The sequence below is a fragment of the Macrotis lagotis genome, chromosome 2, assembly GCF_037893015.1.
Source record: "Macrotis lagotis isolate mMagLag1 chromosome 2, bilby.v1.9.chrom.fasta, whole genome shotgun sequence".
NCBI classification, from domain to species: Eukaryota; Metazoa; Chordata; class Mammalia; order Peramelemorphia; family Peramelidae; genus Macrotis; species Macrotis lagotis.
Window position 1 is genome coordinate 190,887,425 of NC_133659.1, and position 18,205 is coordinate 190,905,629.

The window sequence follows — 18,205 nt, forward strand, 5'->3', positions numbered from 1 at the left end:
TTACATGTAAAGAAATACTATTTTTTCATAAAATGGGTGAAAGTGGAGTGTTGAGTTGTCTTTCCAGATCTAAATCCCATTGGTTTTATGACCTGTCTCCCTAGAATCTGACTGTATCATCCTTCTCCAAGGTACAGAAGAAAAATATTGGATCTGGATTCAGAGTTTCTGTATTTGAATCTCAGAATTGCCTCTTATTATCTGTTTGACTTTGTGCAAATTCACTTGACTTCTCAAGCATAATTTTCCTTGTCTGTAAAATGAGGGGGAATGGATTAGTATTCAAGGGTTCTTAACCTAATGTCCTGAACTTCTTTTTTTTATTTTCTTAATTTTACTTCCTTAGTAATACTATACATTTTATTTCATGCACTTAAAAAAATTATTCTGAGAAGGCAGTCTGTAGGTTTCACCAGCTTGTCAAAAGGGTACACCCTACAGAAAAGGTTAAGAACCACTGGATATAATTCTAAGGTCAAAATTTTTGATTCCACCAAAATAAGTAAAGCACCAGACTCTTTGAAGAAGGCCATTTATTTCCAATATATAGACTGCACTTTTAAGACAGGGTTTTTCAGAAGCAGAAACTTTTAGTTGTTGCCTAAAGAAAGGTGTCCCAATGACACCCAAAAAGAAGAGACATGCGGAGATGGGGGGGGTGGGGGAGTGGAATTGTTTTCAACACTGTTACAGCACTTTTTAAATGAGTGAAACATCTTTAAAAATCCTTATAAATTCTTTATAATATGTTACACATTTAAAGACACTATTTACAAAAAAGGGGGGGGTAGGGTGGGGAGAAAAATCCACTTTACAGCAAATTTTTGCATAAAACAGAACTGCCAGCCATGAAGAGTGAAATCCTGTCAAGGCTTCCCTGGAATGCCTGGATTTTGGAGTGGGGTGGAGTCATCTGGTTATTTTCAGTCTATTTACAATGTAGGGGAAGAGAGGTGGCAGCCCTACCCACCCACCTTGAGGGGAACAACTTGATTTCTTAGCCTGTAGGATGTGTATGTGTAGGTGGTGGTGATCCCTGTCCCCCAAGGGAAATGGTGGCCCAGAAAACAAGAGCAGACTGGGTTGGAAGAACAAAACAGAAGTAGAGGGGAAGTAGGAGGCACTTAAAGTTCTCCCCCCCCCCCAAAAGAAAATTGTATGAGGATCTTGCTACTGCAGCTCCCCACAGTCAAAGCCCTTTGTGGTGTGATGGAAGAGCTCTGAGACATTTTGGCAAACGTTTTGAATTAGGGTCAGTTCTCATGTTTGTTCTTTTCTCAGGGGTGTGGGTCCCTGGTTCTTCCTCTGGCCTCACTTGGATAATCAGCAGGGGACAGAGTGAACAAATGATGGCCCAGTCTGCACGGGTCAGAAAGGAGCAGATGAAGGTTGGCTTTTAGCAGGGAGCTTACAGACAGTAGAGGACAGATTGAAAACTCTACAGAAATCTGTTGGCTGGAACAACAGAGCACACAAATACAGACACATACACGCAGCATACATCCACAGAAGGTAATAGCTAGCTCCCCCCAGCCCCTCCACACAATAGCCCCAGGAGATGTGGAGTTATTATTTCTCTTCCTAATTCCTGAGAATCAGGTATCCATGACTAGGGGGGGAAGTAAGCAACTGGCGTCATTCATCTTTCCTTTAGAATAAAACCAGGGGGTGCCCTTCCCCTGCCTGGTTAAAGGGGCATGTTTGAAGTCACGGGTGTAAGGCTCGAGGGGGATGGATACACAGAAGCAACCACACAGGTGGCAGGATGCCTGCAAGTGTCTCTTTTATCCCGCTTCTCCATCCTCTTTATGTTCCCCTCCCTTCTTTCTCCAGGGTTTCTCTGCTCCTCTTCTCTCCTCTCCCGAACTTGCTCTCTCTCTTCTTCCTGTCCTTGTCACACTCCCTCGCTCTGCCCCCAATTTCCCATTTTCTTCACGGATTCCAGCACAAAAACATCAACGCGAGACCTCGCTTGTCTTTTCCCTCTATCTGGCCAAGCAAGAAAATAAAAGTGACGGGAGGGACAGAAGCGGCCCCAGCCCCACGGCCACGATATAAAGTCGGGGGATCACAAGAAAAAAAAAAGTGGCGGCAGAGTGAGCGCCTGGGTCACAGACACGGGGTCACAGACACTGGTGGAGCCGCGCGGCGGCCGTCCGACGGGGCGCCTGGCTGCGCGCGGGGGCCGGCTCCCCGGCCCGGGGCGGCGGGGCGGCGGAGGCGGCGGAGGGCCGAGCCTTGGTGGACTCCAGGCTGCTGAGGCCCGAGTCCTTCGTGTCGCTGTGAGGCCGGGCCGGCGCGCCCTCTGCGCCCCCCAGCTCCTTCCACTCGTTGAAGTTGAGGTCTGTCAGGGGGCTCTGCACCACCACCGTGTGCCGCCGCCAGCTGCTGCGGCGCCGTCGGGTTTCGGGGGACAGGGGCCTCCGGAGCTTCACCCCGAACATGTCGTCGGCCGAGCCCCGGAGTCGCAAGCGGAGCTGCTCGGCCAGGGAAGGGCGGGCGGCCGGGGCCGCGGGGGGCGGCCGCAGCGACTCCTGGCTGCTGGACGAGGCGGAGCCGGCCGGGTCGGCGGCGGGGTGGGCGCCCCCGTCGTCTCCTCCCCCGTCGGGCCGGCTGCGGGAGAGGCGGCGGCGGGCCAGGGTGTCGCAGTGCATCAGGTGGTGCGAGCTGAAGGAGGGCCGTCGGGGCGGCCCCGGGCGCGGCCCGCCGCCGCCCTCCGTGTCCGTCTCCACGGGGCTCAGCTCGCTGCGCTCGTCGTCCGCCTCGTCGCCGCCCCCGCCGCCCGGGCCGCGGCCCTCGGCCCCCGAGCACACGCTGCGGTCCATGGTGGACAGGGTGGAGTAGCCGGAGACGATGGAGCGGGTGTCGGCGGCGGGCGGCTCGCCGGGCCCCTCTTTGGGGTCCCCCGGGGGGCTGTGAGGGCTCGGCGCCCGGCCGTCACCGGCTCCGGGGGACTGTCCCCCGGGGCCGTCCGACGGCAGCCCCGGCCCCGGCCTGTGCGCCTCCTGCTCCGAGTCGTCGTCCGTGCTGCTCCCCAGCCCCCGAGCTTCGCACCTCTTCTTGCGCTTACGGTTGACCGCCGAGATGAAGGAGATCGCCAGCATCTCCCGCGTGTACGGCTCTTTCTTCGGGACCCACGAGCCCTTGGGGAGAGAAGGAAGGCTTGAGTGGGAGAACACCAAAACCTCCAATTGGGGGCTCAGGGGTCCGACTGTCTCATTGCTCGGGCTAGCCTTCCCACCCCTCATCTGTTTCGAAGTGCTTATGCGATCCCCAGACCTTGTGTTAGGAGATGCATTGGTTGGGTTTTCCATGGTCCTAGGAGCCAAGGCAGAATTGGGCTTAATATAAAGGTGGGGGGGATGTTAACTCACTCCTTTAAGGCTATAATTGCTGGGGGACTTGTCCCCCTTCCACACTTGGAGTTCTCTTATTCTGATAAAATCATCAGTCAAGATGCCAATCCTTAAAATCCCTACTACCCCCACCCTTCTCTTCCCTCTTTTTTTGTGTTCTTCTCTATGGTTAGTGTTAGACCTGGAGTTAGGAAGACCTGAGTTCAAATGTAGTCTCAGACATATCTTAGTTGTGTGACCCTGGTCAAGTCACAACTTCTGTTTACCTCAGTTTCCTCAACTATAAAATGGGGCTAAATAATAGCACCTACCTCCCAGGGTTGTTTTGAGGATCAAATAAGATTATACTTGTATAATACGGATCACATTGCCTGGTATTTAATCTTATATAAATATTAGCTATGATTATTATTGCTAATTATTATCTCTGTCTCTGGGGAGTAGGTTTTTGTGGATTTGAATTAGCTTTGTTCTTTTGGCCAAGAATCATAGGTTTAGAGATTTAGAGTTAAAGGGGACCTCAAAGGTTACCAAGTTCAGCCCCCTCATGTTATAGTTAAGGAAACTGAGGCCTAAGAAAGTTAAGTAGCTTGTTCAAGGTCCCAAATCCAGTAAATAACCGATGTGGAATTCTGACCCAAATGCTCCTACTACATATCACCATGAACTCCATTTTACAGATGAGTATACTGAGACCAAGTTGTGACTTGCTCATGGTGATATAACTATAAAAATAAGGCTGAAGCAGGATTAGAACTCAAGTCTTCCTGACTATACTAGGACATTTCTTCATGGCTTTGAACACTGCTTTTATAAGGTATGCTAGAATTGGAATCAGGAAGAACAGTGTTCAAATCCTAACTGAGACAGTTGTCTTACAAAGCTGGTTGTCACATTAAGTGACTCTCTCAGCCTCAGTTTATTCATCTGTAAAAAGAAAGTGATAAAACCTCTAGTACTTTCTTTGTAGGAGTGTTGTGAGACTCCAATGGGATAATATGTGTGAAACATAAGTGCTGTTTTTATTAACATTTTCATAGTCTCCAGTTTGAATAGGGGGGTGGGGAGAAGGAAGAGAGCAGGTACCTACTGGAGAATTTCTGTGAGTTCCCATAAAGGATATTGCTGGGGACAAAAAATGTCACAGGACTGAGAATTTTAAAAGTGGAATAAACCTTAGAGGTCATGTAATTCAGTTATCTCCTCATATAGAAATGTTTTATGATAGCTAGCCCATAGGGTTAGTCATCTAGGCTCTTTTTTTAGCACTTTACATTGACATGAAGCTCACTATTTAACAAAGGCAGAATCCTATCAGTGAATAGGTCTGTTAGAAAATCCTTCCTCACAATTAGCCTGAATATGCTTCCCTGTAACATCTACAACTTAGACTATACCTCCTTTTTCTCCGTAAGGAAGACTTTGAAGGTTCTGAAGATAACTACCACAGTCATATATGTGTTCTCTTTTGTTGTTAATTATTGATCAATTATATCTGGCTCCTTTGGGATAATTTTGGCAAAGAGTGGTTTGCCATTTCCTTTTCCAGCTTATTTGACAGATGAGCAACCAAAGCAAACAGTATTAAGTGACTTGCCCAGGGACACACAGCTATTAAGTGTCTGAGGTCAGTTTTGAACACAGGAAGATGAATCTTCCTGACACCTGGCCCAGCACTTAGGCGCCCCATTTCTTCTCTATTCAAGGTCAAACTGGGGGATATTCTAGTCAATGTGAATTCATTTTAACTTTGAAGAGGAAGTATGATACATGGGGAAAAGCACTGGATTTGGAGACATTTTCCAGTAGTGTGAGCTTGCTCTTTTTTCCTTTCATATGTAAAAGTTAAAATAATACTTGTATTTTCTCTGCTTTGAGGTTTTTATAAAAGAAAGTACTCTTTTCAAGCCTTGTTGTTGTTCAGCTTTGTTTGAGCCTGTGACATATACTGACCTTGGGGTATTCTTGGCTTTTAGAGTGGTTTGCTATTTCCTCTTCAGTGGATGAAGACAAATAGAGGTTGAGTGATTTGCCTAGGGTCATATAGCTGGTAAATGTCTGAGGCAGGATTTGAACTCACATCTATCTACCTGAGCTCTTTTCCCTGGGCTATCTAGCTTCCTCTAGATGGAAGCCTCAAATTACTCTACACTATGATTATTCAAAAGACACTAGATTTAGTGGCACTAAAATCCACTATTGCTGTTATTTGTCTTATCTGGTCAAGTCATCCCTCTAGGCCATCTCACTGTCTTCTTCTCTAAAATAAGGGATTGCACAAAAGCAGTGGGTTCCATTTAATAGACTGTGAACCCCTTAGGAATTTGTGCTAAAAATTGTTTTATGGTGCCTAAAGCAGTAAATAACAGTAAAAAATATTCTGAGAAGTATAATAAATGACCCTGGTGGCTAACATTTTTGCTGCTGTTATTGTTGGAAGGGTTTATAGAACAACAACAATAAAAATTGTTGGAAATCACTGCACTGGAACTAGACCCAGAAAAGCCATCACTTGCTCTGGGTGGCATAACTTACAAAAGTCTGAAGCAGAATTACTTGCTTTACTGTTTATTACTAACTTACTCCCAGATCTAAATTCTGGGAAACAATATGGCAAGTTGAGAGTCAAAGGAAAATGAGGTCACAAAGAGATCAAAGTGTGTTGGGGGGGTAAAGAAAGGGGTCTTAGGCAATTCAGTGGGATGAGAATTCTTGGAAGTCAAATATATTTAGTACAAGCTCAACATGAACTCAAAGTGTGACTTGGCTTTTTCTTGAGCTATTTCAATCTGACACTACACCGGGGTACTCAGCCTATTGGAGGTGACAATCCCTCTACTTTCAGAGCACACCTGCAGCAAGAGTTCAGTCCTCAGCACCACCATGCTTTAGGAGGGAAATTTGCAAACTGGGTGATATATTTCCAAAGAATAATGATGTCTAGGGACCATAAGGACATGTGAATGAAGCAGGGATATTTTCCTTAGAGAAGAGAGGGCTAAATGGGAGATATGAAGGACTGTCAAGTGAAAGATGGAATACATTTCTTAAGTAAATATCACACCACTAACTCTGACCTTCATCCCCACTCAATTGGATGATTGCAGAAGTTTCCCAATTAGTTCCCTTATTCTCAATCTCTTCTCCAAGTTATCTTTTACAAGGCTCCTAAAATGATATTTCTAAAGTATACGTGGTCTGACCATGTCATTTTCCTGTTTAAGAAAGTTCCATATTGCCACAAGGATAAAATACAAAGGCCTTAGTTTGGGAGTTAAAAGTCCTAAATCATCTAGTTTACTCTTATACTCCATACCTTCCTATACACTCTATGTTCCAGTCTTCTATTCCTTGTACCTTGGCATAAATTGTCCTCATGTTTAAAAAACACTACCTCCAGGTGGCTAGGTGGTGAAGTGGATAGAGCACCCGCCCTGGAGTCAGGAGTACCTGAGTTCAAATTTGGCCTCAGACACTTAGTAATTACCTAGCTGTGTGGCCTTGGGCAAGCCACTTAATCCCATCTGCCTTGCAAAAAAAACAAAACAACAAACCTAAAAAAACCTTATCTCCTCAACTTTTATTTCTTAGAATTCCTAATCTCCTTCAAGGCTCTCTCTGAGGTCTTTCCAGATGCCCCTTCTTCCACTTTAGTTCTATTGCCCTTCCCCTGAAATGTCTTTACATTTAGTGTAACTATGTAGAATATGTATATCTATGTTCCTCCCCAGTAGAAAATAAGCTCCTTGAGGGCAAGAACTATTTCTTTCTCTCTTTCTTAGTTTTTCTCTTTCTAACTTTCTTTTTTTTCTCTGTCTTCCTTTCTCTCTTTCTTTTCTTTCTTTCATCATTGTGTCCTCGGACACCTAGCCCAGTGCCTAGAGGATAAAACACATTTAGCCAATCAGTGACTGATAAATGAATGAAACAGCCTCATCCCATTTGAACTCAGAAAGATGAATCTTCCTGAAGCCAGGTCTGGCACTCTGTGCACTATGGCACCACCTAGCAGCCTTTGTTAGAAGCTTCCAATTCTGGGGCTGCTAGGTGAAGCAGTGAATAGAGCACCGGCCTTGGAGTCAGGAGTACCTGGGTTCAAATCCGACCTCAGACACTTAATAATTACCAAGCTGTGTGGCCTTGAGCAAGCCATTTAACCCCATTGCCTTGAAAAAATCTTAAAAAAAAAGAAGCTTCCAATTCCTAGATTATCCCTCACTCCCTCTTTTTTTATCTATTGAATTCCTATCCATCCTTTATAACTCAATTTAAAAGCCAACTCTTCTAAAAAAATTTTCCCTTTCTCTCAGGCTGGTAAAAACTTTCTCCTTCAGATAATTTGGTTCTATGACTCTTTAGGGCACTAATAATAATACATTATTCTGTGATCAGCTGTCTGGGCATCCTGAACTCCTTGAAGTAAAGACTTTGTCTTAACCAAGTTTTATAACTCTATCATTAGCTAGCTCACAATGCTCTACACACAGAAGACATTAGAAATATTTGCTGTGTTGTATTGTTGGTTCATTTGTGTTCCACTCTTCATGACCCTATTTGGGTTTTTCTTGAAAGAGATACTGGAATGGTTTGCTATTCCTTCAACAGTTCATTTTACAGATGAGGAAACTGAGGCAAACAGGGTAAAGTGATTTACCCAGGATCACCCAGCTAGGAAGAGTCTGACACAAGTTTTGAAATCAGGAAGATGAGACTTCCTGACTTCAGGCTGAGTGCTCTATCCTCTGTACCACCTAACTGTCCCTTAGTAATGTAGTAGAGGAAAATGTCAAATGAACTTGATCCAGGGTCCCTAGGTAAATTCCTGACCAAGTTAGGGTGTTCTGGGGTAGAAGATATCATTTTCTTTAAGGATGACAATGAAACCCAAAGCTCCTGGCTTCAGGGAAGTTGAAGGAAGATTCTGTCCTTTTACCATCGATCCCCAAGTACCTGGCACACAGTGCCTTTAATCAGTGTTTACTGAATTGAGTGATGGGACCAACTAGACCTGGCAACTGTAATTTGGAAGTAATGACTAGGCTGAGACTGGGTCATTTTCTTTTATATCACCATTTTAAATTATATCATCTCTTTAGCAAAGTCTGCTTCCTTTTATCTTCCAAACATTAGTTGCCTAATAAGCAAGTATCTCATATGGCATAGTGAAGTGACCACTGAAGGCATGTGTTCTAATCTTGCCTCAGACAATTGTCAGGACTTTGAACAATATACTTAACCTCTCCTGGACTGTTTCTTCCCCCCCAAAATGAAAGCAGTTTGACTTCCTGACCTCTTAGGTCCCTTCCAATTATAAATCTATGATTATTTGTGAATTTGTATTTTCTCTTAAATAAAAACTATTTTCATGGTATAGGGTATAGGAGACAGGAGTGAGGGAAAAAAGTGCTAGACTTGGGCTAGGTGGTGCCAGGGTATATAGACTGTCAGATCTGGAGTCAGGAGGTTTCATATTCCTGAGTTCAAATCTGGTCTCAGACATTTATTAGCTGTGTGACCCTGGGCAAGTTACTTAACCCTGCCTCAATTTCCTCACCTGTAAATGAATTGGAGAAGGAAAAGGTGAACTGCTCCAGTTTTTTGGCCAAGAAAACCCCAAATGGGGTCAAGAAGAGTCAAACATGACTGAACAACAATAAAAAAGACTTGGGCATTCAAGTATTATGGGAGTGGCCTAAGAATGGGGAAAGGCAGTAAGGGGATTAATTGCAGCAGACCAGTCTCCAGAGAGTCAAAGGGATCCAAGAAAGATAATTGCAGAGTCAGGGCCTGGAACCTGTCAGTGATTGCAGAATGGTTTAGTAGAGCCTAGGTCAGCTGCTGGTGTAGAACCTTGAATATACTGTCAGATTCCATGGATAGGGATGTTAGTTTGGCTGAACTGTTTGGTTTTCTTTTTCTCTCTCCTCTTTTGGTGGCTAAAATCTTGGGCTTTCAGCCAGGAAGTCCTAAATCTTGCCTTAGAAATCCAACTATTTGGAGGTTAGGAATTCTGAGAATTCTAAGAAATAATATTGGGAAAGTCTTTTCTAGCTCTTCTAGTGTCAGTTTCTTCATCTCTAAAATGAAGATAATAGCACTCACTTTCCTGGTTTATTAAGACCAAATGAGATATTTGTAAAATACTTCACAAATAGTAAGTATTTAATTGTTGACTGACTGACTGACTGTAACAAGATATGATTCAATGAATAGAGAGAGAAGAAGGACTATATCTAGGAGTGAAGGATAGTTAGAAGTTTTTTTTTTTGCAAGGCAAATGGTGGGGGTTGGGGGGGGGTTAAGTGGCTTGCCCAAGGCCACACAACTAGGTAATTGTTAAGTGTCTGAGACCGGATTTGAACCCAGGTACTCCTGACTCCAGGGCCTGTGCTTTATCCACTGCGCCACCTAGCCACCCCCAGTTAGAAGTTTTTAAGTAGTACAAAGTATAAGTTCTCAGGCCAAATATAAAGGTCTCCTTGATTGGTTCCAATGAGGAAATCGAATCTTTCAGAACCTAAGATCAACAAGGCTAGAGGTCTTTGGGACAGTAAGTATGGATCCTTCATACTCAGCCAGAATCAAAACTGAAGGTCTAGTTTTGGTGGGAGCCCTTAGAACCCTTAAGCCTTTAGATTGGAGCCTCCAAAAAGGCTAAAATGAATCAAAGAACCTCCAAATTGGAAGACCCTGAGAGTCTAACTTGTACCTGAAGTGTAACTGCACTCTAGAATGCCTTCCACATATGGTCATCCAGCTCCTCCCTTGAAGATTGCCAATGATGGGGCTTTTTTTTAACCTCCTGATAACCTCCAACTGATTTTCAGCTGTCTCTAACTGCTTATTTTTTTTTCCTTATTTAAGTTCATTCTTTTTTGACCTATGATTTCATCAGTGTGAAACTCCCAGTGTGGAAATTTCCTGCATCAAAGCAAATTAGGATTTCATCTGCAACTCTGTAGTCTTAGAGAATCAACTTACTACTTTCCCCACCTTATGTTAAAGCTCAAATCTACATCTTGTTAGCCACCATCCTTTGATTTTACTTTCACCCCTTGGGTCACACAGAACAAGTCTAATTTTTCTTTTACACAAAATTTGAAAACACTCATATTTTCTTTTCTTTTTTATAGTTTTTTTAACAAGGTAATGGGGTTAAGTGACTTGCCCAAGCTAGGAAATTATTAAGCATCTGAAATCAGATTTAAACTCAGGTCCTCCAGACTTCAGAGTCAGTGCTCTATCCACTGTACCACCTAGTTGCCCCAAAATTTTCATATTTTCAAGAGAGAAGAACCAAAAAAATCCTCAGGATACAATCATTCATGTCAAATATCCAAGTGATTGTATGTGGAGTAATGACTTGTTTTCAGTTGTTTAAATCTGTTATTTTCCTTTCCTTGTTTTATGTCTTGTTTCAACTAGACTATAAATTCCCTGAGAACAGTGAATGGATCATATTTATTTCTTGAGGGGTGTTCTGCATATAGTAAGTACTCAGTTAAAATATGATGATTCAGTATATTCAAAACAAATATTTTAATTGATTGATAGCTTCTATCATTCAACTTGTGAAATACTTCCTTAGGTCCACTAGGTGGCATGTGTCTTCTGGGAATAAAAATTCATATGCATGTCAGATGGACAATTTTATGAGATTTTAAAAAATTATATATCATAGAGTCAAACAGGCATGTTTTGAGATTATCTGACTTTGTGGGCCTATTAATTCTCTGGTTCACCTGTATTCACACTGATACATTGGAGCTAGCTAACTGTTCCAAAAATGACCAGTGTGAGAGAGAGACTCCCCATTCTGTTTACCCACTCATTTCTATGTTTCTCATAACATATACCACTCTTTTACAAGAGTAAACTCCCCGTAGTCTAATCTCCACCCCTCATACTATAGGGGCACTCAGGGAATTCCCTTGACCCAGCATGAGAAATTCAGAGAGCCCCAGTTCTCTAAGGTGGGACCCACCCACCTTACCTTGGACTTGGTGGAACCACAGTTGATAGAATCTGTAGGCAAGAGACAAAAAGAAAAATGGTGGTTGGGTAGGGGACAGGCAGAGAAGGTGAGGGAGGGAAGAGAGCACACTTTGGGAATATGATCCTTCTCTTTAGGGGCTTCAGAAACCAGGGAACTGCCCATTTAAGGAAGAAATATCAGGTACTACTTCCTTTCAAAATAGGAACTGACATCAAGCTTTGGGCCCTGAGGCATTACATGACCTCAGTTATTTCATTTACCCTACAGTTAAGGGAGAATATTAGTGGGGTCTCTTCTTTCCTGCCTCCCACCCCTGTGTTAATATGAATGAAGCATTAGAGCAGAAAGGCAAACATCCGAAACCACACAAACCACAATGATAAAACACAGCAGATCACAAATGTCCTAGATACATGGAGACCAGGTGGGGAGGAGGGGGAGTGGAGGAAGGGGAGGTAGGTAAGAGGATTCTTGTTCTTCCCCCAACCTCATCTCCCCCATCAGGAGAATGGGATCAAAGAGGACTGTTTAGTTAAAGGGATGAGTGTGGTATAGGAGGTAGGGTAGAGGAAAGCCCTCACACTCAGGTTCTCTCTGGCATCAATTAGGGCTTGGTTTCTTCTTTTTAAAAGAAGGGAAGGGCAGGGTAAGAGAGGGACTTAAGGAAATCATGGTTATATAACTTTGTATTCAACAGCCTCTGGGAACCACATTCTGTGAGTCTGTAAAATGGTGTTGGGGACTCAGAGGGTGGAGGGGATACAGAAGATGATTATCATAACTATCTCTTTTCATGAGACTCAAGTGGGGGCAATAACCTGACTCTAGATGAGGGTTTGGATGAGGGTGGGGGTCCCAGTTAATCCACACTGCCTGGCAAGCAGGTTAGGACTCTTCTCCCTGCCACCACCCCTTTCCCCCTCACCTCCAGATAGTGAGAAGAGCAATGATGAGCTGACCACACAATGACAAGCACAACCCGAGAAGGTAGAGAGTTAGTAGTGGGTGATTAGAAGAAATTGGGGCCTTCTCCTCATATCCCTTCTCAAATCTATCCTTTTCAAGCATATAAATCAACTTCTGAGTGAACCATCCTTCCTGCCATCTCTTTATATCCCTCCCCAAAGCTGTCTAATCTGGAGAAAGGTGCTAAATGTCCAAAGAACTCTGATGGCTGGGGACGTTAGGATCCCAAATTAGTGAAACATATCATTGCCTGGGGTTATTTTTTATATTCTTTCAAATCAGTGTGGGATGAGAGAATGCAGTGTGTGTGTGTGTGTGTGTGTGTGTGTGTGTGTGTGTGTGTGTGTATTGGTGTATGAAAATTATAAGATGTAGAAAAGGCCAAGGGGGCAGCTAGGTGTTGCAATGGATAGAACACTGGCCCTAGAGTCATGAGGACCTGAGTTCAAATTCAGGCTCAGATAAATGATGAAAACTGTGTAACTTTGGGTAAGTCATTTAACTCCATTGTCACACCAGAGAGAGAGAGAGAGAGAGAGAGAGAGAGAGAGAGAGAGAGACTGAGAGAGAGAGAGAGAGAGGCAGCCAGGGTCAGATATACTCCTACCATGAGATCTGACTTAGCTTTGTGTTTGTGTGTATGTGACCATCCCCAGCCCTCATTGCCTTCCAACCTTTTACTACTTCTACTGTAATGATCACAATTATTTGTATCTACTCTACTTGGTACCTCACCACCCCTGTCTTCTTATAATCACCCACTACAGTTAGTATCCAAGATAGCTGAGAAACCACACACTGTACCCTTTAAATCTCCAACAGGTCCGCTGGAGGAAAAAGGAGAGGAAGAGAAAAAGAGAGAAAAGAAAGAAGGAAGAAGGGAGAGGAGAAAAGGGGGGGTGGAGAGAACAGGTAAAGGAGAAGATAAAGATCAGAAAGACAGAGAAAGCAGAGATGGGTGTAAAGAGAGAACAGAAGAAATATTAAAAAGAGAAACAGTGCCCAGGAGCCAAGGGGCACGCGTACAAGCCAGAATTAAAGGAAATTAAAGGCTCAGAAAAGAAACCAGGGAAAGGATACAACTCTTGGGGTTGGGGGAGGTGGGGAGCACTGGGGCAAGCTGGTTCCTCCCCAGGTGGGAGGGGATGGTCTCTTCACCCAACTCCTCCCTCCACCTTAGCTGCTGTATGCAAGGGTGGGAATAGGGCACTGCCAGTGGGATAGGAGGGGAAGCAAGGAACAAACCCAGGAAAGGAGCTGCGATGGACTGGGACCAGTGGATATTCCCCAACCATACCCAAAGGCTCACTCACCTGAACCTGCCTCTCCTGTGGGCACCGTCCTGCCAATGTTGGGCAGTAGGTACTCTATATTGGGCACTGATTGGGATTCCTTTTCATCAACTGGAGTCTGCAAACAGAGAACCATCAGCTTGAGCCAAGATTGTCTTCCCCCTTTCCAGTAGGAATTCCCTGAAGGAGGACAGTTGATCCCACTATAAGACTGAGGGAAGAAATACTTTCTTCTGTCCAACTGGGAGTTTCCCAGGGCAAGGTCTGTGTTTTCCAGTCAGACAGAAAGTTTTCTGAAGACAGAGACTAAGTCTCTTTCTCACATTAGACTGGATACTCCTCAGGATAAAGACAAGTCTCCTTTTCAATTCCCTTCCTTCTTCATCCCTACCCATGAAGTGCCTTACACTGAACTTAAACTCACTTAGGACAATTTCCTGTGTCCTCTCCACCTACCATAAGTTTTGGTGACTCCTGTGATATTATCCTTCTAACCCCACTCATGAGGGCTCTTCCCTTTCCCCCCCAAAGCCTTTAAAATCACTTACTCTCTCTCCTTTTTCTTCATCATCACTGAAGAACCAGTCCGACTGCAGGAAAAAACAAGGTGGGGATGGAGATTACATTGGGCTGGGAGAAGTATCCTGAGAGCAGATAAATGAATATGCTCCAAATTCCATTTTCCTGCTCATAAACTGGCTTGGTTCAAAAAGTAAACTGAGACACAATAATGAGAAGTCCAGTAAGGAGAGGGAAATCTCAGAATCTTAAGAGGCCATTTAGGGTCTAGTCTAAGCCCTGCCTGAAATATGATGTAGTTGGTTGGTTGATTGATTTTGTCCTTTCCTGAAGAGGACCAAAATGACACCTCTATGTTGGGGTCAAGGTCCAGTGTATCTAACTGATTGATCAGATCAATATGAACTCAAAATGAACTAATTGAAGTCAAGTACAAATAGTTCATGTGAACACCTGAAGTGTAGATGTCTCTAAATTTATGCATCTCACATTTCTTTTGAGCTATTGCAATTCTACTTTGCTCATCATTTACATGATGCTGTAGAGTGCTATAACATGCTTGACACATGATCATCTAACCTCTGCCTGAACAACTGCAGTGACAGAGAGCTCACAGCCCATTTTATTTTTGGACAGTTCTAATTATTAAGTTCTTTATATGGAGTCCAAATCTCCATCTCTCTTGTAGTAATCCTAATTGCAAGTCCTTGTCCTAGCCCTAACTCCTAAGCAAAAGGAATCTAAAACTTGAAGTTATTATTCTTCAAATACTTGGATGATTCTCATATTCTTCCATATTCTTCTTCAAGAAAAATGCCTGGCTCCCCCCCACTCCAGACGACATTGTATCCCTGGCTATCCTTTTAAGTACTGATTGCACCCTATTTTATATCCTGTCACTATCCAGTCCACCTCCCCAAAACACTGATTCTGAAAGAAGAATCAAAAGACTCACTCTCTACCTCCATTGCTCATCAATTGCTCATCCTTTGAAGAAGTTAACACTACCCACTCTATTACCCACTTCTGATCCTGGTGGTTATTGTGTGTTAGACCCAAAACATTCTCCTTTCTTTCTTAAGGATTTTAGTGCCTTGCTCACTGTCTTCTTTCCTCCACCTCCTGTCCTTCTCCTAGGGCACTTAGACACTAAATGTCAATGTTCCCTCAAATATCCTAACTTCTCAGTTGCTCAACCTATATATTATATTTATTATATTTATTATATTATATTATATTATATTATAATGTCCTTTTATTAAGAAAATCAAGGCCATTTCTTTGAATTTTCTCTTCAACTTGATGACCTCATAAATCCCTTGACACTGTTCCCTATTACTCAAGTCTCCAAAAAGAGGTGGTTTTGAACTTCTGTATGTACCCTCCCTAGAGGGGATCCCATTCCCTCTCATCTTTTTCAGCATATTACTCTCATTAACATCCCTTCTCCCTATCTCTTCCTATCTCCTGATTTCTTCTCTGCTGCCTACATTCCCATGTCTCCTCATCTTCTCCCCTCCAAAAAACCAACCTTTATAAGATTCTATCAATTCTACTAGCCATCATTCTACCTCTCTTCTCTCTTTCTCAGTCAAATTGCTTGAAAAAACTTTCTACATTTCTTACCTCTACTTCCTCTCTACTTAACTCTCTTCTAAACCCTGAGTTCTGATGACATAATTCAACTGAAACTGCTCACTCCAAAGTTACCAGTGATAATTGCCAAACCTATTTTTCAGTCTTATTCCTTGACATCTCTGCAGTATTTGACACTGTTGACTACTTTTTCAAAAGGTTTTTATAACTCTACTGTTGCTTCTTCCTTCTCCCTCCTCTTGCCCCCTTTTTTGTCTCTCACTTTCTCTTTCCCCCTTCCTCCACTTTTCCCTCCTCCCTTTCCTCTCTCCCTTCCTCTCTATCTCTGCTTCTGTCTTTCCTTCCCCTTTCCTCCACTTCTTTCCCCCTTTTTCTCTCTCCCTGCTCCTCTCCCTCTCCTGTCTCCTATCTCTCTCTCTCTCCCCGCCTTTTCTCTTCCCTCTTCCCTCTCCCCTACTCTCCTTCTTCCCTCTCTTCCCCTCCCCTTGCTTTCACTTTCTCCCTTTTCCCTTCCCCTCTAACCCTCCACCCCCACCTCATTCTCCTACCTGTCTGACCACTCATTTCATTCTGTTTTGCTGGATCATCATTCATGTCACACCCACTAGCCTAAGGCTCTGCTCTGGATCCTCTTATCTTTTTTCTCTATATTCATCAGTTCCCATGGGTTCAATTATCATCTCTCTGCAAATGATTCACAGATCCAGTCTCAGCTTTTCCTCAGTTCTTTCCCAAATTGCCAACTGTCTAATGAATATTTCTAACTGGATGTTCTTTAGGCATCTCAGATGCAACATTTCCAAAACAGAACTCATTATCCTCCTTGCTAAATCCACCCTTCTTCCAAACTTTCCCATTTCTTTTGAGAACATCCAGTCCCCCAGGTTCACAAACTCATCCTCAACTCCTCCTTCACCCCATATGTCCAATCAGTTGCCAAATCTTGTCATTTCTATCAACATAATATTTCTCTTTGCTGCCAGCACTCTAAGGACCATGGGGCTTTTCTAACTGATTGCAATTGAAGGCTTCTCTATTACAATATAGCTCCTTGAGAACAGACAACTTACTTTTCTATTTGTTTCTCTGGTTTTGACCCAGTGCTTTTCAAGCAGTTAAGTATTTAATACATTTGTTCATTCCCTCTTTCTCCTCACTCCCATAGTCATGGCCCTAGTTCAGACTTTCATCATAGTCTCCAGATTCGTCCCTCTGTTTTCAATCTCTCTTTACTCCAACCATCCTCCACGCTGGCACCAAAATTATTTTCCTAAATCACAAGTATGAGCATGTAACTTCCCACTCCATAAACTCCAGCAACTCCCTATCATCTCTAGGATTAAATATTTGTTGTTCAATCATTTTAGTCATTTCTAACTCTTTGTGACCCCATTTAGGATTTTCTTGACAAAGATACTGGAGGAGGGTTCACTGTTTTCTTCCCCAGCCCATTTTACAGATGAGGAAACTGAGGCAGAAAAAAGTGACTTGTTCAGGCTCACATAGTAAATTTCTGAACCAAATTTGACCTCAGGGAGATGAGTCTTCCTAATACCAAGTCCAGTGGCCAATCCATTGCACCACCTAGCTATCCTTAGGATCAAATCTAAGCTCTTCTATTTGGTATTTAAAGCTCTTCATAGCCTGGCTTTAATGACCTTTGTAGCCATAGTATTCCCTTTTGTGTACTTTTCAGTTCATCCACACACATCTTGCTACTCACCTTCCCACACTCTGTCTCCTTGCCCCCTTTACCTGAAATGCTTTCCCTCACTACCACCACCATTCTTTGGACCCCCCCCCCCCCGCCCCGCCGGCTTCCTTATGGACTTTTCTTAAGCATGCATCTCTCCTGCACAAGGATTCCTCCAGCTGCTACCTTCTTTTCCCACATGCTTTGCATGTGGATTGTATATACTTCTATATGTACCTGTTGCCTCCCCTATAGAATGTAAATTCCTTGAGGGCAGGAGTTATTTCATTTTTGTATTTCAGCTCCAGAGTCCAGAATAGTGCCTAGCATATAGCAGATACTTAATAAATGGATTGATTAGTAGAGGCAGCAAACACTTGGATTCAAGTACTGTCTCTGAGACACACTAGCTGTGTCATTATGAAGAAATCCTTTAACCTTTTAAACACATCAACTACATGATATAGAAGACAGAATACTGAATTTGGAATTTCCAGATCCAAGTTCTAATCCTACTTCAGACAATGATTTAGTTGTGGAACCTGGGCAAGTCACTTAACCTCTGGGTGCCTCAATTTCCTTATCTAAAAAATGGGGACTAATAATAGCACCTCCTTTACAAGATTGTTGGGAGGAGCAAATGACATAATATATATAGCTTTGCAAATTTTAAAGCACTATATAAATGCAATCTCAGGCCACTCTGCAAAATTTTAAATTACAGAAAATAAAAATGCAGAAACAGTCTCACTTTAGTTTCCCATACTAATGAAACCATACCTTGGAA

At 43.3% G+C, this 18,205-nt stretch overlaps 1 protein-coding gene across 8 annotated transcripts in view; it reads right to left on the minus strand.

Moving 5' to 3' along the window:
- Positions 1-518: 518 nt before the first annotated feature.
- The window catches only part of ARHGAP23 (Rho GTPase activating protein 23), a 104,373-nt gene continuing 86,686 nt past the window's right edge, over positions 519-18,205 (minus strand). For 7 of the 8 annotated variants that reach the window (XM_074224093.1, XM_074224092.1, XM_074224094.1 and 4 more), the window contains 4 exons: positions 14,159-14,200; positions 13,632-13,728; positions 11,350-11,381; positions 519-3,143 (listed from right to left, as the gene is read on the minus strand). In XM_074224093.1, coding sequence (XP_074080194.1) covers positions 2,124-3,143; positions 11,350-11,381; positions 13,632-13,728; positions 14,159-14,200 — 1,191 coding nt within the window. In that variant the 3' untranslated portion in view covers positions 519-2,123. Of the gene's footprint in view, positions 3,144-11,349; positions 11,382-13,122; positions 13,146-13,631; positions 13,729-14,158; positions 14,201-18,205 lie in introns of all 8 variants that reach the window. The other variant, XM_074224099.1, reaches the window with a different exon arrangement.